General features: G+C 43.2%; 1 protein-coding gene across 4 annotated transcripts; it reads right to left on the bottom strand.

Annotated features, from left to right (window-relative positions):
• Positions 1-3,467: 3,467 nt before the first annotated feature.
• On the bottom strand, positions 3,468-23,181 carry Ash2l (ASH2 like, histone lysine methyltransferase complex subunit). Of its 4 annotated transcripts, none has more exons than XM_040731748.1 (17): positions 22,972-23,181; positions 22,418-22,481; positions 22,158-22,303; positions 21,244-21,332; positions 20,525-20,619; positions 19,061-19,156; positions 17,728-17,823; positions 15,816-15,891; positions 15,034-15,051; positions 13,430-13,523; positions 11,791-12,008; positions 8,927-9,094; positions 8,502-8,695; positions 6,290-6,382; positions 5,296-5,394; positions 4,182-4,241; positions 3,468-4,080 (listed from the first exon to the last, which is right to left on the bottom strand). In XM_040731748.1, exons 1-17 carry the CDS (start codon positions 23,145-23,147, stop codon positions 3,973-3,975), a joined length of 1,890 nt encoding a protein of 629 aa, XP_040587682.1. In that variant the 5' UTR covers positions 23,148-23,181; the 3' UTR covers positions 3,468-3,972. The 4 variants fall into 4 exon arrangements, with proteins under 4 accessions (XP_040587682.1, XP_040587685.1, XP_040587684.1 ...); XM_040731751.1 differs by lacking the exon at positions 22,972-23,181 and adding an exon at positions 22,842-22,860; XM_040731750.1 differs by lacking the exon at positions 22,972-23,181 and adding an exon at positions 22,771-22,849.
• Positions 23,182-23,207: the final 26 nt, after the last annotated feature.

The raw sequence follows: 23,207 nt of genomic DNA, 5'->3' as shown, positions 1-23,207 counted from the left end.
TAGGGTGATCTCTCAGGTTCCCCTTTCTTTCTTGACCTTGGTGTCAGGCAAAGGCCTGGAAATTAGTTTTAAGTCTTATTTTATGTTTGAGAAGTCCCTGAGATTTTTTTAAATTGATTTTTTTGAGACAGGGTTTCTCTGTATTGTTTTGCAGGCTGTCCTGGAACTCGATTTGTAGACTACGCTGGCCTCAAACTCACAGAGACCCCATGGGGTTGGGGCCCAACAAAACCCAACAACCTCTAGTCAGGTACCTTGGCTCAACAGCTAAAATCACAACACTCCAAATGATAACACAGGTTAATACAGGTGAATTGCCCTAAGTTCCAGGCAAGCTTGAACCACTGTGAGACCACCTCAATAAACAAAACAAAACAAAAACAAAATTAGAGCTATCAGTTAAGAATAATAGCCCTAAAAGAGGAAGGTTATAACAGGATTTTTATTTACCTAATTAAAAGGACAACACCAAATAAGAAATCCTGACCAATAAGTGCTATTGTTTATGAAGTTAGTAAGAAACAGGTTAGAGAGATGTCAGTTTGGCTCAGAGCTAGCAACTTACTTACTTGAAAAGCTTAAACTAGCCGGGCAGTTGTGGCGCACGTCTTTAATCCCAGCACTCGGGAGGCAGAGGCAGGCAGATCTCTGTGACTTTGAGACCAGCCTGGTCTACAGAGTGAGTTCCAGGACAGCCTCCAAAACAATACAGAGAAACCCTGTCTCGAAAAACCAAAAAAAAAAAAAAAAAAAAAAAAAAAAAAAAGAAGAAAAGCTTAAACTATTACCACTTGGGAATAGTTAGAAGGCAATATAGTAGTAACAAATTCCTGTTCCAGGATTTGGAGGAATTATGCTTTAAAGATTTGAGTTGGGGGCTAGCAAAATGACTCAGTGTGAAAGTGTTTGCCACCAAGCCTGATGACTCTTGGAACCCATATAGAGGTGGCAGGAGGGAATTGAAAAAGTGATTCCACCGAGTTTCCAGATGTCCACTCGCTCGCGCTCACCCACACTAAAAACCTTACACTTAATACATGTATACCAAAATATGAGGGAATTCCTTTGCTGAATGTGCTAAGGATGAGAACCAAACTGTTACAACTAAAGCATTTCACTGTCAGGGCAGGCAGCAAGCACTTTTATCTGCATGCCCATCTTGCCAGCCCATTTTTCTGTCCTTTATAGCCTTAGAATTGGTAATTTCCATGTTTTGCAAAGAATTCTGGCTTATTTACGAGTAAAGCAGCAGTGGGGACACTCATTTATTGAGGTCTTAAGATTTAACAACTGAGATTTATTGTAACTCATTCTGGTTGCTTTCCAGTCGACTTTTGACACAGATGAGACTGTTGCCCCTCCAGGGCTTCAGGGTGAGGAAGGGCAGTTGTAGGGCTTTTTGGCTACAACTGTCACCATGGTCAGCCAAGAGAAAGCAGCCGCTTGCTGACAGCTTCGGGAAAGGCTGATGGAGAGGAAAAAGGCCTCAGCAAACACAGCTATCCTTTGCTGCTTCACACCCTGCAACTGGATCTTTGTGCTGTCTGACAGGTTTTACCCCTTTGCTTAATCTTAAATTTGACCAGAACTAGTTGTCAATGGTAATCTGTGACACAGTAAATAAAAGACCAGAGACAGATATTGAGGTTCAAACTTCAAGCCAAAGATCAGAAAAGCAAGGCAGTCGGCCGTTAGCCTTGCCTCTACCTTAGGCTGAAAGGGCTGTCCTCTCGTCAGCGTGGCCAGAAAATAAATCTTCACTTAAGACCCTTTGGTTCTTCCTTTTATACCTCTCAAATTCTGGGGTTAAAGACTCGTGATGCCAAGTGCTGAAATCACCTTTGTGTGAGCTGTTTCTCTGTAGGGCTGGATCAGTTTCCTGTAGCCCAAGGTGGCCTTGAACTGAGATCCGTTCTGCTTGTCTCTTGAGTCTTGGGATTAAAGGTGTGTGCCACCACTGCCTGGTTCTATTGCTTGTGGCTAGCTTTGCTATCTGTGCCTCAGGCAAGCTTTTTTGTTTTGTTTTGTTTTGAGACAGGGTTTCTCTGTGGCTTTGGAGGCTGTCCTGGAACTCACTCTGTAGACCAGGCTGGTCTCGAACTCACAGAAATCCGCCTTTCTCTGCCTCCCAAGTGCTGGGATTAAAGGCGTCAGGCAAGCTTTAATAAATCATAATATGTCACCACAGTAATCTGATTATAGGCACCTATAGATGGGTAGTTACTTTTGGGTCTTTCAAATGAAACTTACTAACACATGCAAGCTCACAACTGTACACACACTTCTCACAGGGTCTCTCTCACTCTGTAGCCCAGGCTGGCTTGGAACTCATTTCAACCCTCCTGCCTCAGCCTCTTGAGTGCAGTGATTAATGGTGTGACCCACTACCACCTGGCCTTTTGCTTTCAGACACTTAATACTGTCAAATTAAACACCACTGGGGCTGGAAAGATGGCTCAGAGCACTCACTGCTGGTTCTTCCAGAGGTCCTGAGTTCAATTCCCAGCAACCACATGGTGGCTCACAATCATTTGTAATGTAGTAGCCTCCAAAGCAACAGAGAAACCCTGCCTAAAAAAAAAAAAGAAAGAAAGAAAGAAAGAAAGAAAGAAAGAAAGAAAGAAAGAAAGAAAGAAAGGAAAAGAGAAGTAGATGGATGAGCCATCCATGCTGGTCCATCCTTAATCCCAGCCCCCAAAGGGGGCAGAGGAAGGCAAATCTCTTGTCAGCTTGAGGCCAGCCTGATATCTATCCATAGCCAGCTCAGCTACATAGACCCTACCTCAAAAACAAAAATGAACAACAAAGACATTGAATGGCTAAAACAAGGAGTATGGGTGACTCAGTAAGAGACAAGTGTAATAGCATTGCCATTTGCTTTTTGTTTTGAAGACAGGGTTTGTCTGTGTAGCCCTGGCTGTCCTGGAGCTCGATCTGTAGACTCACAGATATCCACCTGCCTCTGCCTCCCAAGTGTTGGGATTAAAGGCGTGTGTACCACCATCTGGCCCAGTATTGCCATTTGTGTAATCCTGCATACCACCTAGCTCCTGCTGAGTCACTTTACCCATAGGGCAGTCATTAGGTAATTCTAGGGGTTTGCGTTTGCCAGACTCATGTACTTAAAACAGACGAGGCCATTAAGGGGTCCTCCCAAAGGAAGACATTGCCATTCCCGTATCCTAACCGCTGACTGGCCATTACAAAGGCAGGTGGGCAAGAGAACCACCTGCACACTCCACACCAGGTTCAAAGAGAAGACGAGAGGAGGCCTTTGGCATTCTTGTTCTCCTTGAGATTCCGGTTTTCACCACACAGTGGACAAGCCTGGGCGCCCAGGGAGAAGAAGGAGAGCAATAGAAGAGGGTTGAAGCCTGAGTCAGAAGTCTGGCCCTTCCTTCCAGTGCTGTTTCCTTCCCATACTGTCACCAAGAGGAACTCAACCTCAAGTGAAGCCAAGTACCACACACGCTTGAAAACAAGTTTTATTGGAGAGAAGATCTAACTGTTAAACCTGCAGGCAAATTCCTTTGACAATTACGGTTCATAGAAACCCAGGAGCTTCACAGATCCCCAAACTCCACACCAAGAGAGATAGCTTTTCCATTGCTTTGGAATGCACTGCCCTGATTGCAGCCACTCTCAGAAACAAGTATGCCTCCTCAGGAACCAGAGGGACACAGCCATCTTTCCTACACGGCCTGCAGGGGCAGGCGCGTGGTGCAGCACCAGTTTCTCAGGAGTCTGTGCTTCAGCATCAGCGGCTGCTGACTCATGGTACTCACAGGCAAGCGGCAGCCGCGCTGCAGGAGGGAATGCTGAAGGCAGGGCATCTGCTGCAGTCCCGCCCAGCAGCGCCTTCTACCTCGACCAAGCCTACTGCAGCATCTTTGGGAGGACATTTGACACTGAATAAACAAAAGCAACACTCCCAATACTATGCCACAGAAAGCTGCCTGGAGCAAGGATTGGTTAGGGTTCCCAGGGTGGACTGCGCCTTCCGTCCACTTCTGTCTCCACATGGTACAAAACATCAGCCAGTGTGTGCTCCACCACTGCACCCCAGCCCATGTCGCTCATCTGCAGGGGGAATAAAGACAGACAAACAGGAAAAGTGATGACAAAAGCCACAGCAAGAACTCAAGAAATGGAGGGTGCATGTAGACATTCACGGTACTCACAGGGTGGTAAGTGAGATCCTTTGGAGGATATTTGAAGGACGGTCCAAAGTTAATGGAAACCTGGGATAAGTTCAATTCAAGTAGACACAGGGAAAAAATGAAAAAGAAAACAAAAGTTCACTTGCTAGGAGACATTTAAGGAAAACTATGGGAAGTAAGAACTGTGGTGCATGCCTGTAAACCCCAGCACTAGAGAGGTGGAGGCAGGAGGATCCTGGATTTGAGTCTAGCCTGAACTACTCAGCAGATCCTGTTTTAAAATAAAAACATTGTTGTGAAGATACTTAGGGTAAAATTGGAAAAAAAAGATATATATTAACATTGCTAAAAGTGGTCAACACCCTAATGTGGATCAAACATCAGGCAGAAAAAGATTTCTCATTGATTTCTGTTTGCAGCCTAGAGATTTTCTAATCTTACTTTTGTTCAGTGGGGGGTGGTGACACTAATACATGGGAATCTCCATGTGCTAATTTTTCCCTTTTAAACACGTAGTAACGATAGTCCCTTTCTTCATGCATGACTTTTTTTCTTTTTCTTTTTTCGAGATGGTCTCGCTGCATAGGTCTGGCTGTCCTGAAACTCACTGAATAGACCAGGTTGGTCTTGAACTCAACAGAGATCAGCATACCACGCCTCTGCCCCCCAAATGCTGGGATTAAAGGTGCACACCACACCAGGACACACACATATGTATGTATGTATGTGTATAGATATGTATGTATATTCGAGTGTGTATTTTTTTTGAGTATGTATTTTTTAAGTATAAGAAACAGTTGCCAATAGCCATAAACATATGGCATCACCAAACATGAGACACCAATACTCACAAATGCATATACTTTGTATCTTTCACATTAAACAATGACACTTGCAAAGTAGGGTACATACTAACATCTAAAAATACTCCAGACATCCAGATGTGTGTATATTTCCAGGCTTTCTAGAGGCTATTCAGATTTCTTTCAGATGTGTGTATATTTCTACGTCTCCAAGAGGCTATTCAGATTTCTTTCTAGAAACAACTCTGCTCTCAAATCAACAGCTCTTTCGTCACAACCCACCCACACACTTCCTTTAAGTTATATGCACAGACCAAACACAGGGTACATACCGTGCAGCTCTTGTACAGTGAGATGGCTGGAAAGTAAACTCCCTCAAAAATATCTTTGTAAGCCACACCCTGATTGACACCATTTTTATAAAATATTATCTGAAACAAAGATCAAGGTTTTACTTTAGAATTTTAAAAACTGAAAAAAAAAAACATCAAAAACCCACTTCAATTGTGGAACACTTAATACTGCTACCAGAATGACAATAATATAATTCTAAGAATAGCATACATTTTATATAGTAGTAGTAGTATCTTAAATTTATATGCTACTTTAGACTTTTTCAAGTAAAATTAATGTAAACATATTATTTCAGTTGACTTTAAGCTTATTTGTTTTTGAATTTCCATGCTACATATACCAAACAGTTCAATATCCCATATTCATTATACTAACTTGGAGGAGGGCCTGAGACAGTCTTGTGTAGTCTAGGCTGGCCTCCAGCTCATTCTGCAGCTGAGGGTGACCCTAAACTCACATATCCAGTAAGCACTATACTTACTGGCAGTCATGTGCCACACACCCAGATTTCATTACACTGTATTTCTAAGAAGTATCAGAAAGACTTCCCTTTCTGGAAAGGCCCCCGTGTGTGCATGCACCTTTTACACAGACATATACACAGAAAGAAAAGAACTTTATTTTTTAAAACTTGCAAACAGAAACATCATGTGCCAATGTCCAGACCCAAAGACTATACCACATAAGGAATTTACGTGCAGTTAGAATTGGCATTCTTTTTTAGTCAATTTTTTAAGAATAAAAGTGGTGAATATTTTTTAATTGACCCCCCTTTTTTCCCCAAGAGAGTGTTTCTCTGTATATCCTTGGCTGTTCTGGAACTCACTCTGTAGACCAGGCTGTCCTTGAACTCAGAGTGCTGGACTGAAGATATGCACCACCACAGCTGCCTCTTTTATCCTCAAGGAGTTGACCTCCCTTCCCCCATGTTCAAAGCATTGCTATTCTGACATGTTTATCGTTGTGACTCACCTCACTATGGGGAGTTTGCTTTAGGCTCTTCTCTGCTTTGTCCACAAAGTCTTTTTCTTCAAAATACAAATAACTCTTGAACTTTATCAAAGCCTTGAAAATCCAGTAAGAAACAAGAAAAAGACATTTTGAAGAGTCAGCTACATCATGATGGAGAAAATAGTCAAATTCACACACCAGTTTGGTGAATTTTTCAGTTCCTAAGTATTTTTATGTTTTGCTTTGTCAAGACAGGGTCTCACTATGTGTAGCTCTGGCTGTCCTGGAACTCACAATGTAGACTAGGCTGGCCTTGAATTCAGAGGTCTAAGCCTGCCTCTGCCTCGAAAGTGCTGGCATTAAAGGCGTGCACCACAACCACCTGACTCCCAAGTGGTTTTTAAAAGAGATTAGTTGGTCATGTTTGTTAAACATTTCCCAAAAAAGCCCTTAGTAAGAGAATTATACATGTACACTTAAAAAAAAAACCCACAAAGTACATATAAAAGAAATTAATTGAAAAATTGTGGAGAAAAATTTCAGAGAGCCTAATACTTACTCTATAACAACATTTTTGGGATCACTGGAAGAGTTACTTGTATGATGGTTTGATTTTTACTGATACACCAAAGAAATCCAGGGGAGAATGCAAGAAGTTAAACAGATCATGTTGGAATATTTTGATTTTTTGTTTTTGTTTTTTGATACAGGGTTTCTCTGTATTGTCTGAGTATTTTGATATTCTTAAGGAAAAAAATATATGGTCAACCTCCCCACCAAAGTTAAGTCAGTGACCTAATGCAAGTTCAAAGGTAAAGATGGGAGGATATTTTCATGATTTGTGGGTATACCAACATTTATTAAGTCACAGAAAGAAACATAGAAGAAAAATCTGAACAACTTAGGCTTCATCAACATTAATTTTGGTTATCAGAAGAGACACTAGGGCTAGGGAGATGGCTCTGCTTAGGAGAGGTACTGTTCTTACAGAGGAGCTGAGTTTGGTTCCCAGCCCCACCATGAGGTGGCTCACTCCAACTCTAGTGGGATCAAACTGACACACATGACCTTTGTGGGCAGTACACTCAGGTGTGCACACCATTATATACACATAATTAAAAATAATTCTAAAAAGCTTTTTTAAAAGATACCATTTAAAACTGAACAGAGGGCCAGGGCTGGAGAGATGGGGTGGTGGTTAAAAGCACTGGTTGCTCTTCCAGAGCTTGAGTTCAAATCCCAGCACCCACATGGAGGCTCTATAAAATGGGATCCAACACCCTCTCCGGTGTACAGATGGACATGCAAAGTACCCATATACATAAATAAATCTTTAAGCAACAATAATTAAAAAACGAAACCAGCACTGAATAGAAGGACTAGAGATGGCTCAGTAAAGAATATTGGCTGCTTTTCCAGAGGACCTGGCACCCATACGGTGATTCACAACAAACTAAGTCCAGTTCTAGGGAATCCACTGTCTTATTCTGAACTCTGGGCACCAGAAACCCACACAGTGCACTACAAGGAGACTAAACACTCACAAAAGTAAATAGATTTAAAAATTTCTTGTTCACACAGGGTTTCTCTGTGAACCTGTCCTGGAACTCACTCTGTAGACCATGCTGGCCTCCAACTCAGAGATCTGTCTGCTTCTTCCTCTCAAGTGTGGGGACTAAAGATGTGTGCCAACAACACTTGGTAATCTCAAAATTCTTTTAAAGGGGACTGGAGGATGGTTCAACAGCTAAGAGTAACTGTTTCCCTTCCAGAGAGGACTGAGTTTGATTCACAGTATTTATAACAACTCAAACCATCTGTATCCCAGGTCCGGGAGATCTAACTCCCTCTTCAGGCACACGTGGTACATATAAATACACACATGCAGGCAAAACACTCACATACACAAAAACTTAAAAAAATAGCATTAAGATGTGGCTCAGTGGTAAGGTGCTGGTCTAGCATGTAGAAGACCCAGGGCTTGACTTTAAAACACTAAAATATCCTTAAAAGAAAACCTGGAAAAAATTCTGTTCCTGAAAAAAAAAACTTAAAATTTGTATGTTATACTTACACACACACACACACACACACACACACACACACACACACACACACACACACTCACACTCACACTCCATGGGGTACCATCACAACAGAACTCAGGCAACAGCTACAGGCACTAACTGCCACAGGTCGTCAAAGCCACGATGCTGTTGAAGGACTATCTCACCTTGTCTTTGTAAGTATCCGGCAGTGATTTGGCTGTCTCTGTATCTTCTGGAAGATTGATATAAAATCCCAGGACATCTCCTTGTCCATAGCCAGATGAGTAGTGTTTGCCAATAGACTGATGGAACTTGGTTCCCTTTTTGCTCCTCCAAGAATAGCTAAATTTATCATAACCTAAGGGAGCTTGAAGGTTACCTGTCCCAACAAAAAGACATGTGGAAATCAGAGGGCTACAGTTAACTCTTTCTACTTTCCTTTGCACATCTTTTTGACCAACTTTGTAAATCTCTACAGTATTCTAGGAATACTAAACTGGCTGCTTCTTCAGGAATTTAATTTTAAGACCATAATCTGGTAAACACAGTAATCCTAAATCACAAGCCATATTACCCTTGCTGTGAGACTCGCACAATGCCCCCTGCTTACCCAAGGGCTGGGACCAGCCCAGCCTGGCAGCTGTATCTGGTGGCATCTCATCCACAGTGATTTCAAAGTACCAGGCACCTTTTCGTACCCCATGGGAGGCCCGTACCATGGAGTAGCCCTTCTCTCCTACCACAGTCAGCCGGTCGTCAGAGATCTTTAACTGGGGAGCTGCAGTGAAAGAGATTCAAAGGTGGGTAGTTACTTGAGTCCCTTATACTACACAAAGATAAAAAAGGGCCTAAAAAAGTTAGGTGTGGTGGCACACACACTTGGGAGGGACAAACAGGCTGATTTCTGTGACTCCCAGGACAGCCAGGGTGACATAGTGAGACCCTGTCTCAAAAGCAAACAAATACAAGATTGTAAAGAAGAAAGGTAAGAATTATAGTCCAGGGTTTATGGCTCAGCATAGTCTGAGAGTCCCTTCTGTCAGTTTCTCCAAATGGTATCATCTATAAGGACAACAGTGCTACTTAGGGAGTTTACAGTGGGATTCCTGGATTCCAGAAGTTTAAGGCCAGCTTAGGAAAACCAGTTAAAAACAAACAAAAACCCCAAAAGCAGGAAGAAAGAAAGAAAAGAAAATCAACTAGAGAAAATTAACAGTGATGCAAAGTAGGCATGCAAATATGAGCAGGCTTGTGGGACACTGGAGAAGGGACTATCCTTCGTAACCAGTGGCTTGTGAAGCCAAGAACTGGCATCACAGGACAGATTAACTCAAAAGAACAGGGCCCAAACCTTATCGATATGCAGAGAGATGTGACAACTGAACAACTTATCTTGCCTCCAGGAGACAAGAACATCTTCAAATAGGCCAATTACCCAATCACACATTTCCTCTGGTCCAGAACTAACTCGACACTATATACCTTTGGAATTAGAAATACTAACAGAGTAGCAAATACTTGCTTCCTTGCAAAACTATGATGAAGGGAAAAGTAATTTTACAGTGGACAAATGTGGAATATTGTCTTAACTATGTAAAGATGTGTTGTATTTGTTTATGCTGTGAATATTTCTTTATAACTATGCGAAGATGTGTTACATTTGTTTTTACTGTATTTGTTTAATTATGAAAAGATGTGTTGCTGGTTCACGTTGCCTGTCTAAGGCACCTGATTGGTCTAATAAAATGCTGGGCGGCCAATAGCTAGGCAGAAGAGGGATAGGCAGGGCTGGCAGGCAGAGAGAATAAGAGAAATCTAGGCTTGAGAAAAATGAAAGAGAAGGGAAAGAGAAGGAGGGAAAAAGACAGGGTCACCTGGTGCCAGAAGCGAGGCAGATACCAGCCAGACTATGGAGACACCAGGAAAAGTAAACAGCTCAGAGAAAGCCTGTAACAGATAAGCCTAGAAGACACCTTCAGTCCCCCATCCCAAGGTTTCTAATGTAACTGAATGGAACCTTCATCAGCAGCCTCTTCCGGACTGTCCAGGGCTAAGCCTCACTGTTGCCCATGACCCTTTCAGTGCTGCCCAAACAAACCAGTAAGGTGTGGAGACTCTTCCACACTACTAAGCTTGGCTGCCAGCTTGAAACACAGCCTTGGCCTGCTCTGGACCAAAGCTCTATGTGCTGACCTTGAAGAAACACCTCCCACTGCTAACAGGGTAGCAAAGTCTCTTCTTAATCACAGCTGACTCTTCAGCCTCAGCTGATTAGAAAGCAGTTTCTTAATACAAAACATCAAACATCCAGAGTTGGAGGCACTCTCGACCTTCCCCTGAAGCTTCCCATGCCAGCCTCCATTGTCTCACTGCTCTAGCGTTCTTACCATCCAAGCTGCTGTACAACAACCTATCCAGCTTTGCACTCTAGTGGTTTTCCTGCCCCAAGTTCTAAATACTTCCACACTCTTCCCCCAAACTGACAGTCAGGTCTATCAGAGCACCTCAGAATGCTGGCACTCATTTCTGTCCTAGTGATATTCTGCCATGATAAACATCATAACCAAAGTTTGGGGAGGATGGTTTATTGCATTGCACAAACTGAAGCAGAAACCACTAAGCCATGGTGCTCACTGGCTTGTTTGGGTTACTTTCTTTCCTTTTTTTTTTTTTTTTTTTGTTTCTCAAGACAGGGTTTCTCTGTGTAGCCCTGGCTGTCCTCGAACTCAGAGATCTGCCTCTCTTCCTCCCAAGTGCTGGAATTAAAGCTGTGCACCACCACCACTTACCAGATTGCTTTCTTTGTATTCCAGAACCACCTGTCAGGGATAGCATCACCTACAGTGGGCTGAACCCTCCCAAATCAATCATCAACCAAGAAAATGCCCTACAGATTTCTCACAGGCCAATCTGATGGTGGCATTTTCTCAGTTAGGGTTCCCTCTTTCCAGATGTCAAAAAAACTAAACAGCACAATTTTCAAATGATCATTAAAACTTACATACCTTGATTTTTTTTGTTTGTTTGAGATAAGGTTTTTCTGTGTAACAGCCCTGCCTGTTCTGGAGCTCGCTCTGTAGACCAGGCTGGCCTCAAACTCACTGAGATCCTCCTGCCTATTCCTACTAAGTGCTGGGATTAAAGGCGTGCGCCACCACTACCCAGCTTTTTTCTTTTTTTTTTTAATCAGTGGGAAAAATGAATCTTACAAGGAAACAATTCGAAAATTAAATCTATTTGTTTGTAACAATAAACTGAATAAAATCCCTTCAATGAATAGTCCTTGGGGCTAGAGAGATGGCTCAGTGGTTAAGAACACTGGCTGCTGTTCCAGAGGACCTAGGTTCAATTCCCAGCACCAACATGGCAGCATACAACTGTCTTTAACTCCAGGAGCCAAGACCCGAACACAGATATACACATAGGCAAAACACCAATTAGGAAACAACAACAACAAAAAAACATCTTACACACCTCGATCATGTAGAGCTAGCAAAACTCGTTCATATAAGCAGGCTCTGTAGAGGTCCCCAGGAATAGGTTTTCCAGCCCAACAGTCAAGTTCAAGCTTCTCTGGGTCTGGGGCATGAGGATCAGGCTCAGCTAGGATATACCGGTAGCCATCTTTGTTAAACGGGTGTTCCAAAGGGTAGCCATGAGGGGGGAGACGCTGAGCAGAGAACAAGGGGTCACTGAAAAAAAGAAAAGCTCAATGAAGAAACCAAAGTGCTCTCTAGTTCACCTGTGTTCTATCCCATAAGAAAGGCCTCTAAACCAGGCAGTGGTGGCATACGCCTTTAGTCCAAGCTGTCTGGAGGCAGAAGCAATCTCTGACTTGGAGGCCAACCTGGTCTACAGAGTGAGTTCCAGCACAGCCAAGGCTAAACAGAGAAACCCGGGCTCAAAAAGAAAAAAGGCCTCTGATTTGTTGTTTCTGGTGCTGAGTGTTGTAATTTAAGAAAAGCGGTGCGAGAGACAAAGACACCATGCCACAGGGCTCAGAGAGTTTTTTTTATTAGGGAAAGGGATCATTAAAAAGGGGAAAGGGAATGGGAGAGGCTGGTCTCTGGAGAGAGTAGTAGTAGAAGAGACGAGAGAGGAAAGAAGAGAAGAAAGATGAAAGTTAGGAGGAGAGAGAGGGAGAGAAAGAGAAGGATGGGATGTGGTCAAGGCCCTTTTAAAAGGGAGCATAGTGAATGTGCATAGGTGATGCTCTTAGTGGCTGCAGCTGAGGGCGTGTCCTGTCAGGACCCCAAGGGCAGACCAGTACAGATGCCTGTGAACCAGATCCAGGTCCCCTGCAAGAGCAACAAGTGCTTCTGACCACAGCCATCTCTCTAGGCCCAATTTCACTGAAGTTTTTGAGACATGGTGTTCTGTATCCCATGTCCTCCAGCCCACTATGCAGCTGAGGAGGCCCTGCAAACTGATCCTCCTACTTCTACCTTCCCAGAGTACGGATTACAGGCCTGTGTCACCATCCCTGCTTTATCCAAGTCTGGGATCAAACCCAGAGCTTTGTATATGTAAGAACTCTACCAACTGAGCTGTACACATCTCCAGCCCTCTGGAGTTCATTTGGTATATAAATTAAGGGAGAGAGATCAGGAGACTGAAGATGTATTCTCGGTTGCCAGTTTAAATCAGAGGTGACCTGGATTTTATCACCTCAGCTTTGGACAAAGGGAAGGGAAGAGACATGAGAGAGGAGAGGCAGGAAGTCGAGAGGCTAACAGTTAGGAAGCTTTATTTCCTCTTCCATTCAGCCCTCTCAGGATCTTATAAGGGAACTTTATCCCCCTACAACAGAAGACATGTTGCTGGGCCTTTTGTTGTTTCAATGGTAGGAATTCAACCTACAGCCTCACACAGGCCAGGCAAGCCCTGACTACTAAGTGGTATTCCCAGTGCAAGGGTCTATTTTTACAGTAGTGAGTTCATGGAAGAGGGCCTCATGTGAAGTTATCCTGTCTTACCAGGAACTCAGAATTCACCAAAAACAAACAAACAAACCCCCATATTCTTGGAAGTAATATGGTTCTTTCCCTTTCAGTGGATTTTGCCTGCAGCAAATAAACATGGATGCGAGTGAGTGGGGTGGGGGTGACCCCACCTTCGGGCCTTCTTGGTGGTCCCTGTTGTCCCGCCATCTTGCTGTTTACGCTTGGCTCCTCTTCCTTTCCCACTGCTTCCTGCTGCGATTCCCCCTTTGAAGAGAGGGCAGATCATTTTCCTAGAGCCACTACAGAGGCACAAGGGCACTCAAAGTCCATGGCGACCACCATTCCCCAATGTGCATTTGTGTAACATCACACAAAGGATTTTTTTTTTTTATATATATACTGGATTTTAGCCTGGTTCTGAAAGGATCAGCTGTATCTCACAGGCAACGTTCTGGGTCAGTTCTGACAGTAAGGTTACATGAATCTAGTATGATTGGTATCTGTATTACATCTTCAATCTTCCTTCTTTAAAAGAAAAAATTATATAGCCAATTAATTAATTAATGCATGTGGAGATCAGAGGATAACTTTGTAGAGTTGCATCTGTGCATTCCATGGGTTCCAGAAACTGAACTAAAGTCACCAGACTTATGCATCAAGTACCTTTACTGGTCAAATCCTCTCTCCAGCCCTTTCTTAATCAACTGTAACCAATGGGGTTGTGACACAAATGCATTCGTACTCAGATTCCAAGCACTCACGGCTAAAAAAGAATGAGAACAATTGCATGGATTGTGTTTTTCACCACTTAATACAAACATCGATGAAAATGTCCTTATTGTAGGTCAATGTCCACTTGCTTGAACTGCATAGTACATTTCATAAACATATAAAGGCGCTGTCTACTTAAAGCACTTGAATATCCAACAAGACAAAAGTACACCAAACAGAAAACAAAAACACTAAAAAGGTGTTTCTCTCCAGTGTTTGAAAATTCATCATTGGTATATGAGACTCAAGGACTGAGGCTTTAAATTTAGTTTTTAGTTCCATATCAATATACTTAAGACTCTGCCAATGAATACATGAGTCTTGTTTGTGAAATTAAGGGCAAATAAAACAATTACATATTTTATATTAGAACACATAGCTACATATTCAGTTCAGAAGTATTACCTTATGTGTTTTGTTGTAAATTTTGTCCATTTCTATCATGCCTCTCATTTTTCTTTCTTTTTCCAGAAAATGTCCCTGAACTGCAGGAAAACACCTTTATATAAACAACTGCATAGAGTACTATATGTAAATTTGGGACAAGCTTGGAAATTATCAGCATTTCTGCTGCAATAAAAAGAATAAAGACATGAAGGGCAGGTCATATTCTGCCCATACAGTACCAGATTAATGCAGAATGTCCTTTTATGAACTTGGCTATTCACACAGTTCATAAAAGGTTTAATGTTAAACAGTTGTGGTGACATAACCATCAATCAAAAACCTGCCAAATCCTCTGCTGCCATTTGGGCTACTTCAACAGAGTGAGCAACCCTGAAGAGGAAGGACTGCTGGCTGGCTATGTCAGGCAGAATATGACAACATCAAGCTTTTATTCCCACCATTAAACTGGAACTACAGCTTCAAAGTAAGTGCCATCACACCACTTTCACAATGCTTTAAAATTATGTAGTTTAGCTTCTACCAAAGCTTAGCAAAAAGCACTTCAAACCACAAGATACTTAAGTGTGAGGCTGAAAGAAGACAGAGAGGAATTCACCTCCCAAAGTGGCTCCACCTGTAAGGACAGAAGCGGCACTATGTATTGTCAAACATCAACAGTTACAAAGGGAGGCATGTGTAGGATAATGATACACTTGTATTTCCAACACAGCTTAGTATGTTAACTGGACACAATTTATATATTTAGATGCTCCAACTCTAACAGACAAGCTAATGAATGATGCCATGTATGGGATAGATATCCATCAAGCTACCTCCCAGCACCCCCTCCCCTGTTCTCACTAGACTGCAATGAAGAGAATTCCCTCTATTCATTAGAGGGATGGGGGGTGGCGACGCCACAATGGGTAATTCATACAGAAATTTATCATATGAAATTCTGGGCAAGAAAAATTAGATAGACAAAGTCAGCTTACCAAGAGATAGGTGAGCTATGGAAAAGGGTGGAGAGCAAATAAATTCCCCAAATTAAGTATTTATTATGATACAGTTGTGGAATCTAACAACAAAGAAAGTCTAACCTTGAAAGTCTACAGCAACAGTACATGAAATCTGTCCAAGTTGAGTCTGGGGGGATGGCCATCATTAATGCTCTCATCCTAAGAGATTCACAGTACATCCCATTATGTGTATAACTAATGAGAGCAAACTGTTGTAAAGTGACAAAAGTACCCTCCCACTATCATCAAGTGTTTGGTTAGCTGCTCAAATCCGAACATAAAAGCATCTTAGCCATCACTCGGGTCTGGGTCATCCTACACAACACCCAATTCTAGGCAAGGGTTTCATAATCTTCCAACAGGATATTTAAGCACATACCATTCAGGGTCCCACTAGCAGACACAGCACTGCTTTGTTTTTGGTTGTCATAAGCAGGACCAATGTTACTAAGATCCTAGAAGAAGAAACAGCCTAGTAAAAAAAAGGCCACATGAGCAAATTAATCTACAATTGAAAAAAAGAAAAAAGCAGACAAAATTAGAGCACAGAAATGAATGCCGTAATCCTAAGAAGCAAGCTTGCAGGCTCCCCCAGTGAGATGCCCCTGAATTCATGAAGGAGCGTGTGTAGCAGGTGGAGGGGGAGCTGTGCAGCAGGCAGTGTGCGTAGGTCCCCTTACTCTGCTCTCCAGGAACTCGGGCCCTGAGTTCTACCTTTCCATTTATGAGACAGAAATCTGAACTTCTACAAAAGTGGCCACCAAGACATAACCCAGCTCTTCAAATCTACGCAGGCAGAGGTCAGCTTCCTCTCATCGGCCAGGAGCAGGCGGAGGACAGAGTTCTTAAGTCTAAGCCACACTGACAGATACCATCTCAACAAAGAAAAAAAGGAGCAAAACAAGCATTTTAAGGCAAATCTAAAAGATTTTGCCTTCTTAATTGCCAATGCTATACAACAACCAAAAAAAAAAAAAAAAAAAAAAGGAATTTCTTTTTCCCATAAAGGTTACAGCAACACATATTATCCAAAATTTCTTCCAAAAATTTCACTTCAAAAAATGTTTTTAGAAGCAAAATTACAGGTAACAAGAAAATTAGAATTTACAAAAACTAAGCCCTGACACTGAGGAACCACCAGAACCCAAACTGGCGGCTCACACATGTAGCCCTAGCAAGTAGAAGGCAGAGGCAGGAACAACTGTCACGAGTTTAAGCTAGTCTGAGATATAGTGAGATCTTAAGTTAAAACACTAGGCACTGGTTAAGGTGAGTGTTTTCTCCGGGTATCAATAACCATTCATTTGGAGTCCACCATGTTTCGAGCATGTAATAGCAGTGTGTTTTTGACAACCAGATGCAAACAATTCTGTGTGCATGAGTATGTACACGTGTGTGTTGGGAGTGAGAGGCTTACACAGTCAAGCATACTCATGTGAAGACCAGAGATCAGTAACAGTGTCATCCTCTGTCAACCTGCCTTTTGTATGTGTGAGCTCAAGTGCAGGTGTAGAGTTAAAGGACAACTCTGCAGGGTTGGGCAGTGGTGGCACACGCCTTTAATACCAGTACTCTGGTCACCAGGCATGTGTGGCAAGCACATTTTCCCAGCAGGGCCATCTTACTGGCTCTGACTTACAGATTGTCTCTCACTAAAGCTGGAGTTGTGAGCCTGGCGCTGGCCATTTTGGCTGACTGGCCAGGAAGCTGCAGGATCTGCCCGAGTGTGCCGCACAGTAATGGGCTTATGGATGTATGTGGGTAGTTACTGGGAACCAGGGATATGAACTCAGGTTCTCATGTCTGCACAACAAGAACATAAGCATGGAGCCATCTCTCCAGCCTCTTCAGTTTTTTTTGTTTTTGTTTTTGAGACAAGGCTTCATGTAGCCCAGGCTGGCCTTAAATTCATGATCCTTTCGTTTGTACCTCCCTAGTGCAGTACCACTGAGTACATCATGACCCCATGACTCTCTCAACCCAGCCACATCTCCAGCCCAATGCGAACAAACCTACTTCATTACTCCTATATGGCTTCTGATAAAAAAAGAACACTGGACTGGACAGATGGCTTAGTGGTTAAGGGCACTTGCTACTCTCCCAGGGGATCCAGGTTCAGTTCCCAGTACCCATGGCAGCTCACAACTGTCTGTAATTCCAGTTCCAGGGGCCCTCTGCTCCAACTCCCTTTTCTGGCCTCTACAGGCACTACACATAGTGCACATACTTCATATACACAGAGACAGAGAAAGTCAGACACACAGAATATGAAGGAAGGAAGATTAACACACCTGGTCCAGAAGTCCAAATTTGGGATAATCATCTTCTGGGTCTTTGCTTCCTGGGTCAGGATGTTCCTTTACCAAGAATACATCTCTTTCCTTACTCTAAAAGCAAACAGTATCTTAGTAATAATGAACTTTTTTTTAAAACTTGAAGTGCAGAAGGTGTTTAGTCATCAGTTCCAAGTGCCAATTCCTAATTGTACTCTCCAAAAACCCTAAGGTTCCTCTTATTAGAAAATTAAGCCAGGTGGCGGCGGCTCGTATCTCTAATCCCAGCACTCAGGAGGCAGAGGCAGAGAATTTCTGTGATTTCAAGGCCAGCCTGGTCTACAAAGTGACAGCCAAGACTTCTCAGAGAAACCCTGTCTTACAAATAACAACAACAACAAACAAACAAACAAAAGCAAAAAAAAGAAAAAAGAAAATGACCACAAAAATTCAAATGGAAGAGGTACATAAAGAGAGTCCATATGGGGCTGGGTAAGTAGCTCTGCAGAAAGAGCTCTGCCTACAGTGTATGAAGACCTGGGTTCCATAAACACCACGTGAGGTGGCATACGACTGTAACTGCACTCTGGAGGAGGAGAAGGCCAGAAGTTCAGTCACCTGTGTCTACAGACCGAGTTCAAGGCCTGGCTCCTCTCCTCGCACGGCAGCCAACTGCTGACTTCTCCCCAAGAGCTCTCGTTACTTCTATGTTCAGAATAAGGCTTTTTTAAACCAAAAATTAAAAAATGGCCTCTGAGTTTAGTATAAAATCACACTGCACAAGTGTGGTGGACAGAGGGCTCAGAAGGTAAAAGCACTTGCTGCTTTTCCACAGGACCCAGGTTTAGTTCTCAGCATCAGCATTAGGTGGCTCAAAACCACCTGTAACTTTAATTCCCAGGGATCCCAAAAAGCCCTTTCTGGCCTTCATGGGCACTGAATACACCCCACACACATACATACTTTCTCTCTCTCTCTCTCTCTCTCTCTCTCTCTCTCTCTCTCTCTCTCTCTCTCTCTCTCTCTCTCTCTCTCTCTCAAGCTCATACATACATATATATAATAAATAAATGTTAGGAAAATAAAACAAACCAAAAACAACAGCAGCAAAGGGTTTCAGGGCATAAAAGCAATTTTAGAGACTATTTACCTAAGACACTATGCTACTAACTGAATTTGTGTGAAAAAAATATTAGAATTTGAACTGCCTGTATCTCATTCAATGACTAATATCAAATTGTTTGCATTTTCTCGGCCATCCCATTATTTCAAAGTAAACAGAATTTAACTGTTAGAAACAAAACTGGCTTTTTGGAACTGATCATCTCAAATTCATTTTTAATTTACTTACCATTGTTTTGACAATGTTATTGGGCCAAGTCATTTTTCCAGGTCTCTGTCTGGTTGTCATACACTCCCAGTATTTATCAATAAATGGTATAATATCCTATTTTTAAAAAATATATTAAGAATTATGTTTTCAAAGTTACACACACACAAAAGTAGCCTTTTTAGAAGACCTCCCTACAATCAAAACAAAGATAGTCTGTAGCTTTTAAGTACTGAACAAATATTCAATTGTTCAAAAACAATACATGTCCCACAGGGTGGCTCAGTTCCGCAGTCTCAGCACTTGGCTTCGGCAGGAGGTGGCTGTGAGTTTCAAGGCCAGGGCAACAGAGTAAAAGTCTGTCTCAAGCAACAACCACCACCAATCAAATATATAGATTATGGAGAATTCAAGATAAGTATATACAGATTTTAGGTACTCAGGGCTCACAGTCCACCTGGGGATAATTGTACTCCCTTCCTTGGTTGTCAACTCCTGAGCTTTTGTTTCTGTGTCCTGAGGACATTTCTTTCTGGACACCCTGCAAACCTGTCTTGTTTGTGACTAAGATAGAATTCTGCACCTTCTAAGCTTGCTCTGTAGAGTTCTGTTCTTGCTCTTACTATTTGGAATTACTGATCCCTCAGAATCATAAACTAGATAGCCTTAACTCATCAGTCATTAACTTACAGCCTTTATAACTGGCCATAGCCAGTTTTGGCAATCAAGGTGACAAAGCTATCCTGGTCAAAAGTGGGATAATCAAATGTCAGAAATTCCGTGGACAATAAAGCAGTTATGTATTATTGCTTCTAGGGTCACAATGAAACAAATGTGAGATTAAGTCACACACAAGAGAGAATGATAACAAAGGCATGGTGAGCAAAAGCTGAGTGAGCCACTGACCTCTAATACAATGTGGTTTATAGTATACTTTCAACTGGACGACTACACTCTAAGACGATGAATGGCAAGTACAGCAGTGCATCTTGGTGGCTCCCATCCTCCCACCTTGCCTGGAGCTTTGGGCCTGCTGCCCATAATGGCCCTTATCTAGACAGTTAGCGCGCGCGTGCGTGCGTGCGTGTGTGTGCACGCGCGCGTGCGTGCGCATGCACAGAGACAAGGAAGAGGTCAGAAACCAGGAAGTCAGATCTCTGTTCTCTCTAGGGATAAGCAGAGAGGCTGAAGCAGGAAGACTGAGTTTGAAGACACCAAGTTCCAGGTCAGCAAAGCCCACAGAGACTGGTTTATACTACACTTGCTTCCTTCCAAAAAGCCAATCAAATTTATTTAAGGATTCATAATACTAACAGCTAATGACACCTACTAGGTAAATTATAATGTCCATATATGGAAAAAGTAAGGTAACTACTAGATGATTTACTCATAAAAACTGAGGAGACTACACTTGTTAAAGAGGGTATCTTGAAGCTTCACTTTTTTTTTTAAAGCATATTACAATTACATTCATTCTAACTTTACCTTATCTTTGGAAAACATGGTTTTTGGATGTTCATCCTGTGTTCGAGATTGCCATGTTAGGTTCGCCAAAGCACTAAGGCACATTTCTTTTAAATCTATCAAAAAGAAAACAGAAAAAAGGTATCTGTAATACTGAAATACTCTATCAACAAGAGTGCATTCAATACAGTAGGTGTGACACTTTCAACTTGGCACAGTTAAAACAACTGAAGAGTCTCCATGAGGGATTATGTACACCGTGTGGGTGGATTACCTTCGTTATGTTGCGTTCAGGCTTGCCCACTACAGGAAGTACTACTTCCCGGGGAGGGGACCCTGCACTATACAGATCGAAAGGCAAGCAGAATTTAGACATCCTGTCTGTATTTCTAAGTATGAGGTCAGTGTGGCCAGCTCCTTCCAATGCCTGCTGCTGTGACTTCACTGTCGTGACGGACCGTGACCCAGAACTGTGACCCCTCCAAAACCTTTTCCCTCACCCTGCCTTTGTCAGAATATTTTTATCACGTCAACAGGTAGAAGATGGGGTCTACAAAACAGTAACGGGAGCAGTCAAAAGTAATAATCGGTTTGAAATGGGCAACTGCAATTACTCATCGTGAAATACCAAGTAGATTCCATCCAGCTCTTAAACAGAGGTATCATAAGTGTGCTAACACTAGATGCCCCTTCTCTTCCCAAGGGACAATCTTTTAAAAACACTCCCGAGTTATTCTTACTTGCTTGCTTCCGGAGAAAGTAGGTATTCCCACTGTGATGGCATACATTGCAATGGAAACTGTAGTTGGTCATAAAAGGTAGACATGATCTGTGGATGAGCCAAATTGCACAAAATTAGAGCACCGTTGAACACATTTCTATGCCTTTTTAAAGAAAAAATTAATACGTTTTTCTTCTTTTAAAAAGTTTATTATTATTGCTGTTGTGCGTATGTATACATGATGCATACAAGGGCACACTTGCCAAGGTGCACACGTGGGAGCTGGAGGCTAACCCTTTGGCTCAGTTCTCTCCTCCCATCTTCGTAAGGGCTCCAGGGATCAAACTCAGGTTGCCAGGCTTGCATGGGAAGTGACTATCCACTGAGCTATCTCACAGCCCACTCTTTGGCTTGTTCTGAGGTAGGGCTCTGGTAGAGAGTTAGCTACAGCCCATAATGACTCAACTTGTGATCCTCCTGTCTTAGGCCCCTAACTTGAGTTACGGGTATGCACCACCAGCTCCACTCGATGTACTTTTTTTTGCTTTCCAAGGCCTTGTGGTATGGCCCCGGCTAACCTGATATTCAATATGCAGTCCAGCCTGGCCTCAAAATTTAACCACAAAGACTGACTCAAAGACAGGAGGATTTCTGCAATTATTTTCTAAATGTGAAACCTTTTTTTAAACTATTTTTTATTTTGTGCACATTGATACCTTACTGCACGTATGTCTGTGTGATGTTGTCCAATCCCCATGGAACTAGAGTTATAGATAGTTGTAAACTGCCCTATGGGTGCTGGGAATCTAACCCTGGTCCTTCAAACCCCATCCCCAGGAAGAGCAACCAGTGTTCTTAACTGCTGAGCAGCCTTTCCAGCCTCGTGTTGAAATCTTACACAGCATGCTCTTTAAGATTACAAAAAGTACTCACGACGTGTCTATTCCAAAGGTGTCAGCTGTAAACCATTTCGTACATATTCCACATTGTAACTCCACCTCTCCCAATTGTCGACCATTTTCTTCATCCACGGAGCCAGCCTGGGTATCCATCACTTCTGAGGTATCCCCAGCTCCTTCCTGGAGGCATGGGGCAACAGGCAAATCAAGCAGTTTGACTACGCTTTCAAAATTAAGATTAAAAACTTTGAAACGAAATCTAGTTTGCCTTTCAGAGGCCTAAAATTTACTTACTAGAGTATCTTTTCCATTAGATGACTCTGTCTCCAGACCACTTACATCAGCCAAGTTTGCATCCCTATAAAGAAAGCAAGAGGTCTCAGGAGAAATAAACTTCAAATACCTACTCGGAAGCAAAACAACAAACTAAAACCGCTGAACCAAATTACTGATGGACTTCCCAGTCTCAGCCTGTCCTGGACTGGATGCTCAGGAAACAACACAGTGAAGCCTAATGGGTCATTACACACGTGTACATGGCTTAGAGTTGTTCCTGGGGGGGAAGAGTCACGGGGATCTGGGTTTGCTAGAGCTTTCGGAAGTCCTAAGGGGTGCCAGGGCAGGAGGGGGAAACACGCTTGGCTCACGCCGGTGCCAGCGATCTGAGGTGCAGTTCAGAGCCAACCCGCCAAGCAGCCTGCGGGGTTGCACAGGGTACCGGGCAGGTCGAGCCGTTGGCCGCAGGGCCTGGGTCGGGAAGGCCGCCCCGGAGAGCGCGAGCGGCGGGATTCCGCGAGGGGCGGGCCCTCCCTCCCGTCCCGCGCTCGCGCGGGCGGCACAAGTCTTACCCACTTTCAGCCTCCCCAGAGCTGGGCTCCGCTCCCGGAGCAGCAGACGGCCCCTCTCCGGCCCCAGCGGCCACCGGCTCCGCCTCTCCCTCTTCTGCCGCCGAGGCACTTGCAGCCGCTCCTGCACCGGGACCGGAGCTCACTCCAGGGCCGGGAGCCGCTCCAGTCGCCGCCATTGCTGCCCGTTCCCGAGCTCTCGCGAGAACAGCATCTGTTTGGCGAGTCGCCGCCTTGGT

This window comes from Mesocricetus auratus, unplaced genomic scaffold, assembly GCF_017639785.1.
Source record: "Mesocricetus auratus isolate SY011 unplaced genomic scaffold, BCM_Maur_2.0 Super-Scaffold_100026, whole genome shotgun sequence".
Lineage (NCBI taxonomy): Eukaryota > Metazoa > Chordata > Mammalia > Rodentia > Cricetidae > Mesocricetus > Mesocricetus auratus.
The sequence above is the reverse complement of the archived record's forward strand: the minus strand, read 5'-3'. Positions and strand labels throughout refer to the sequence as shown.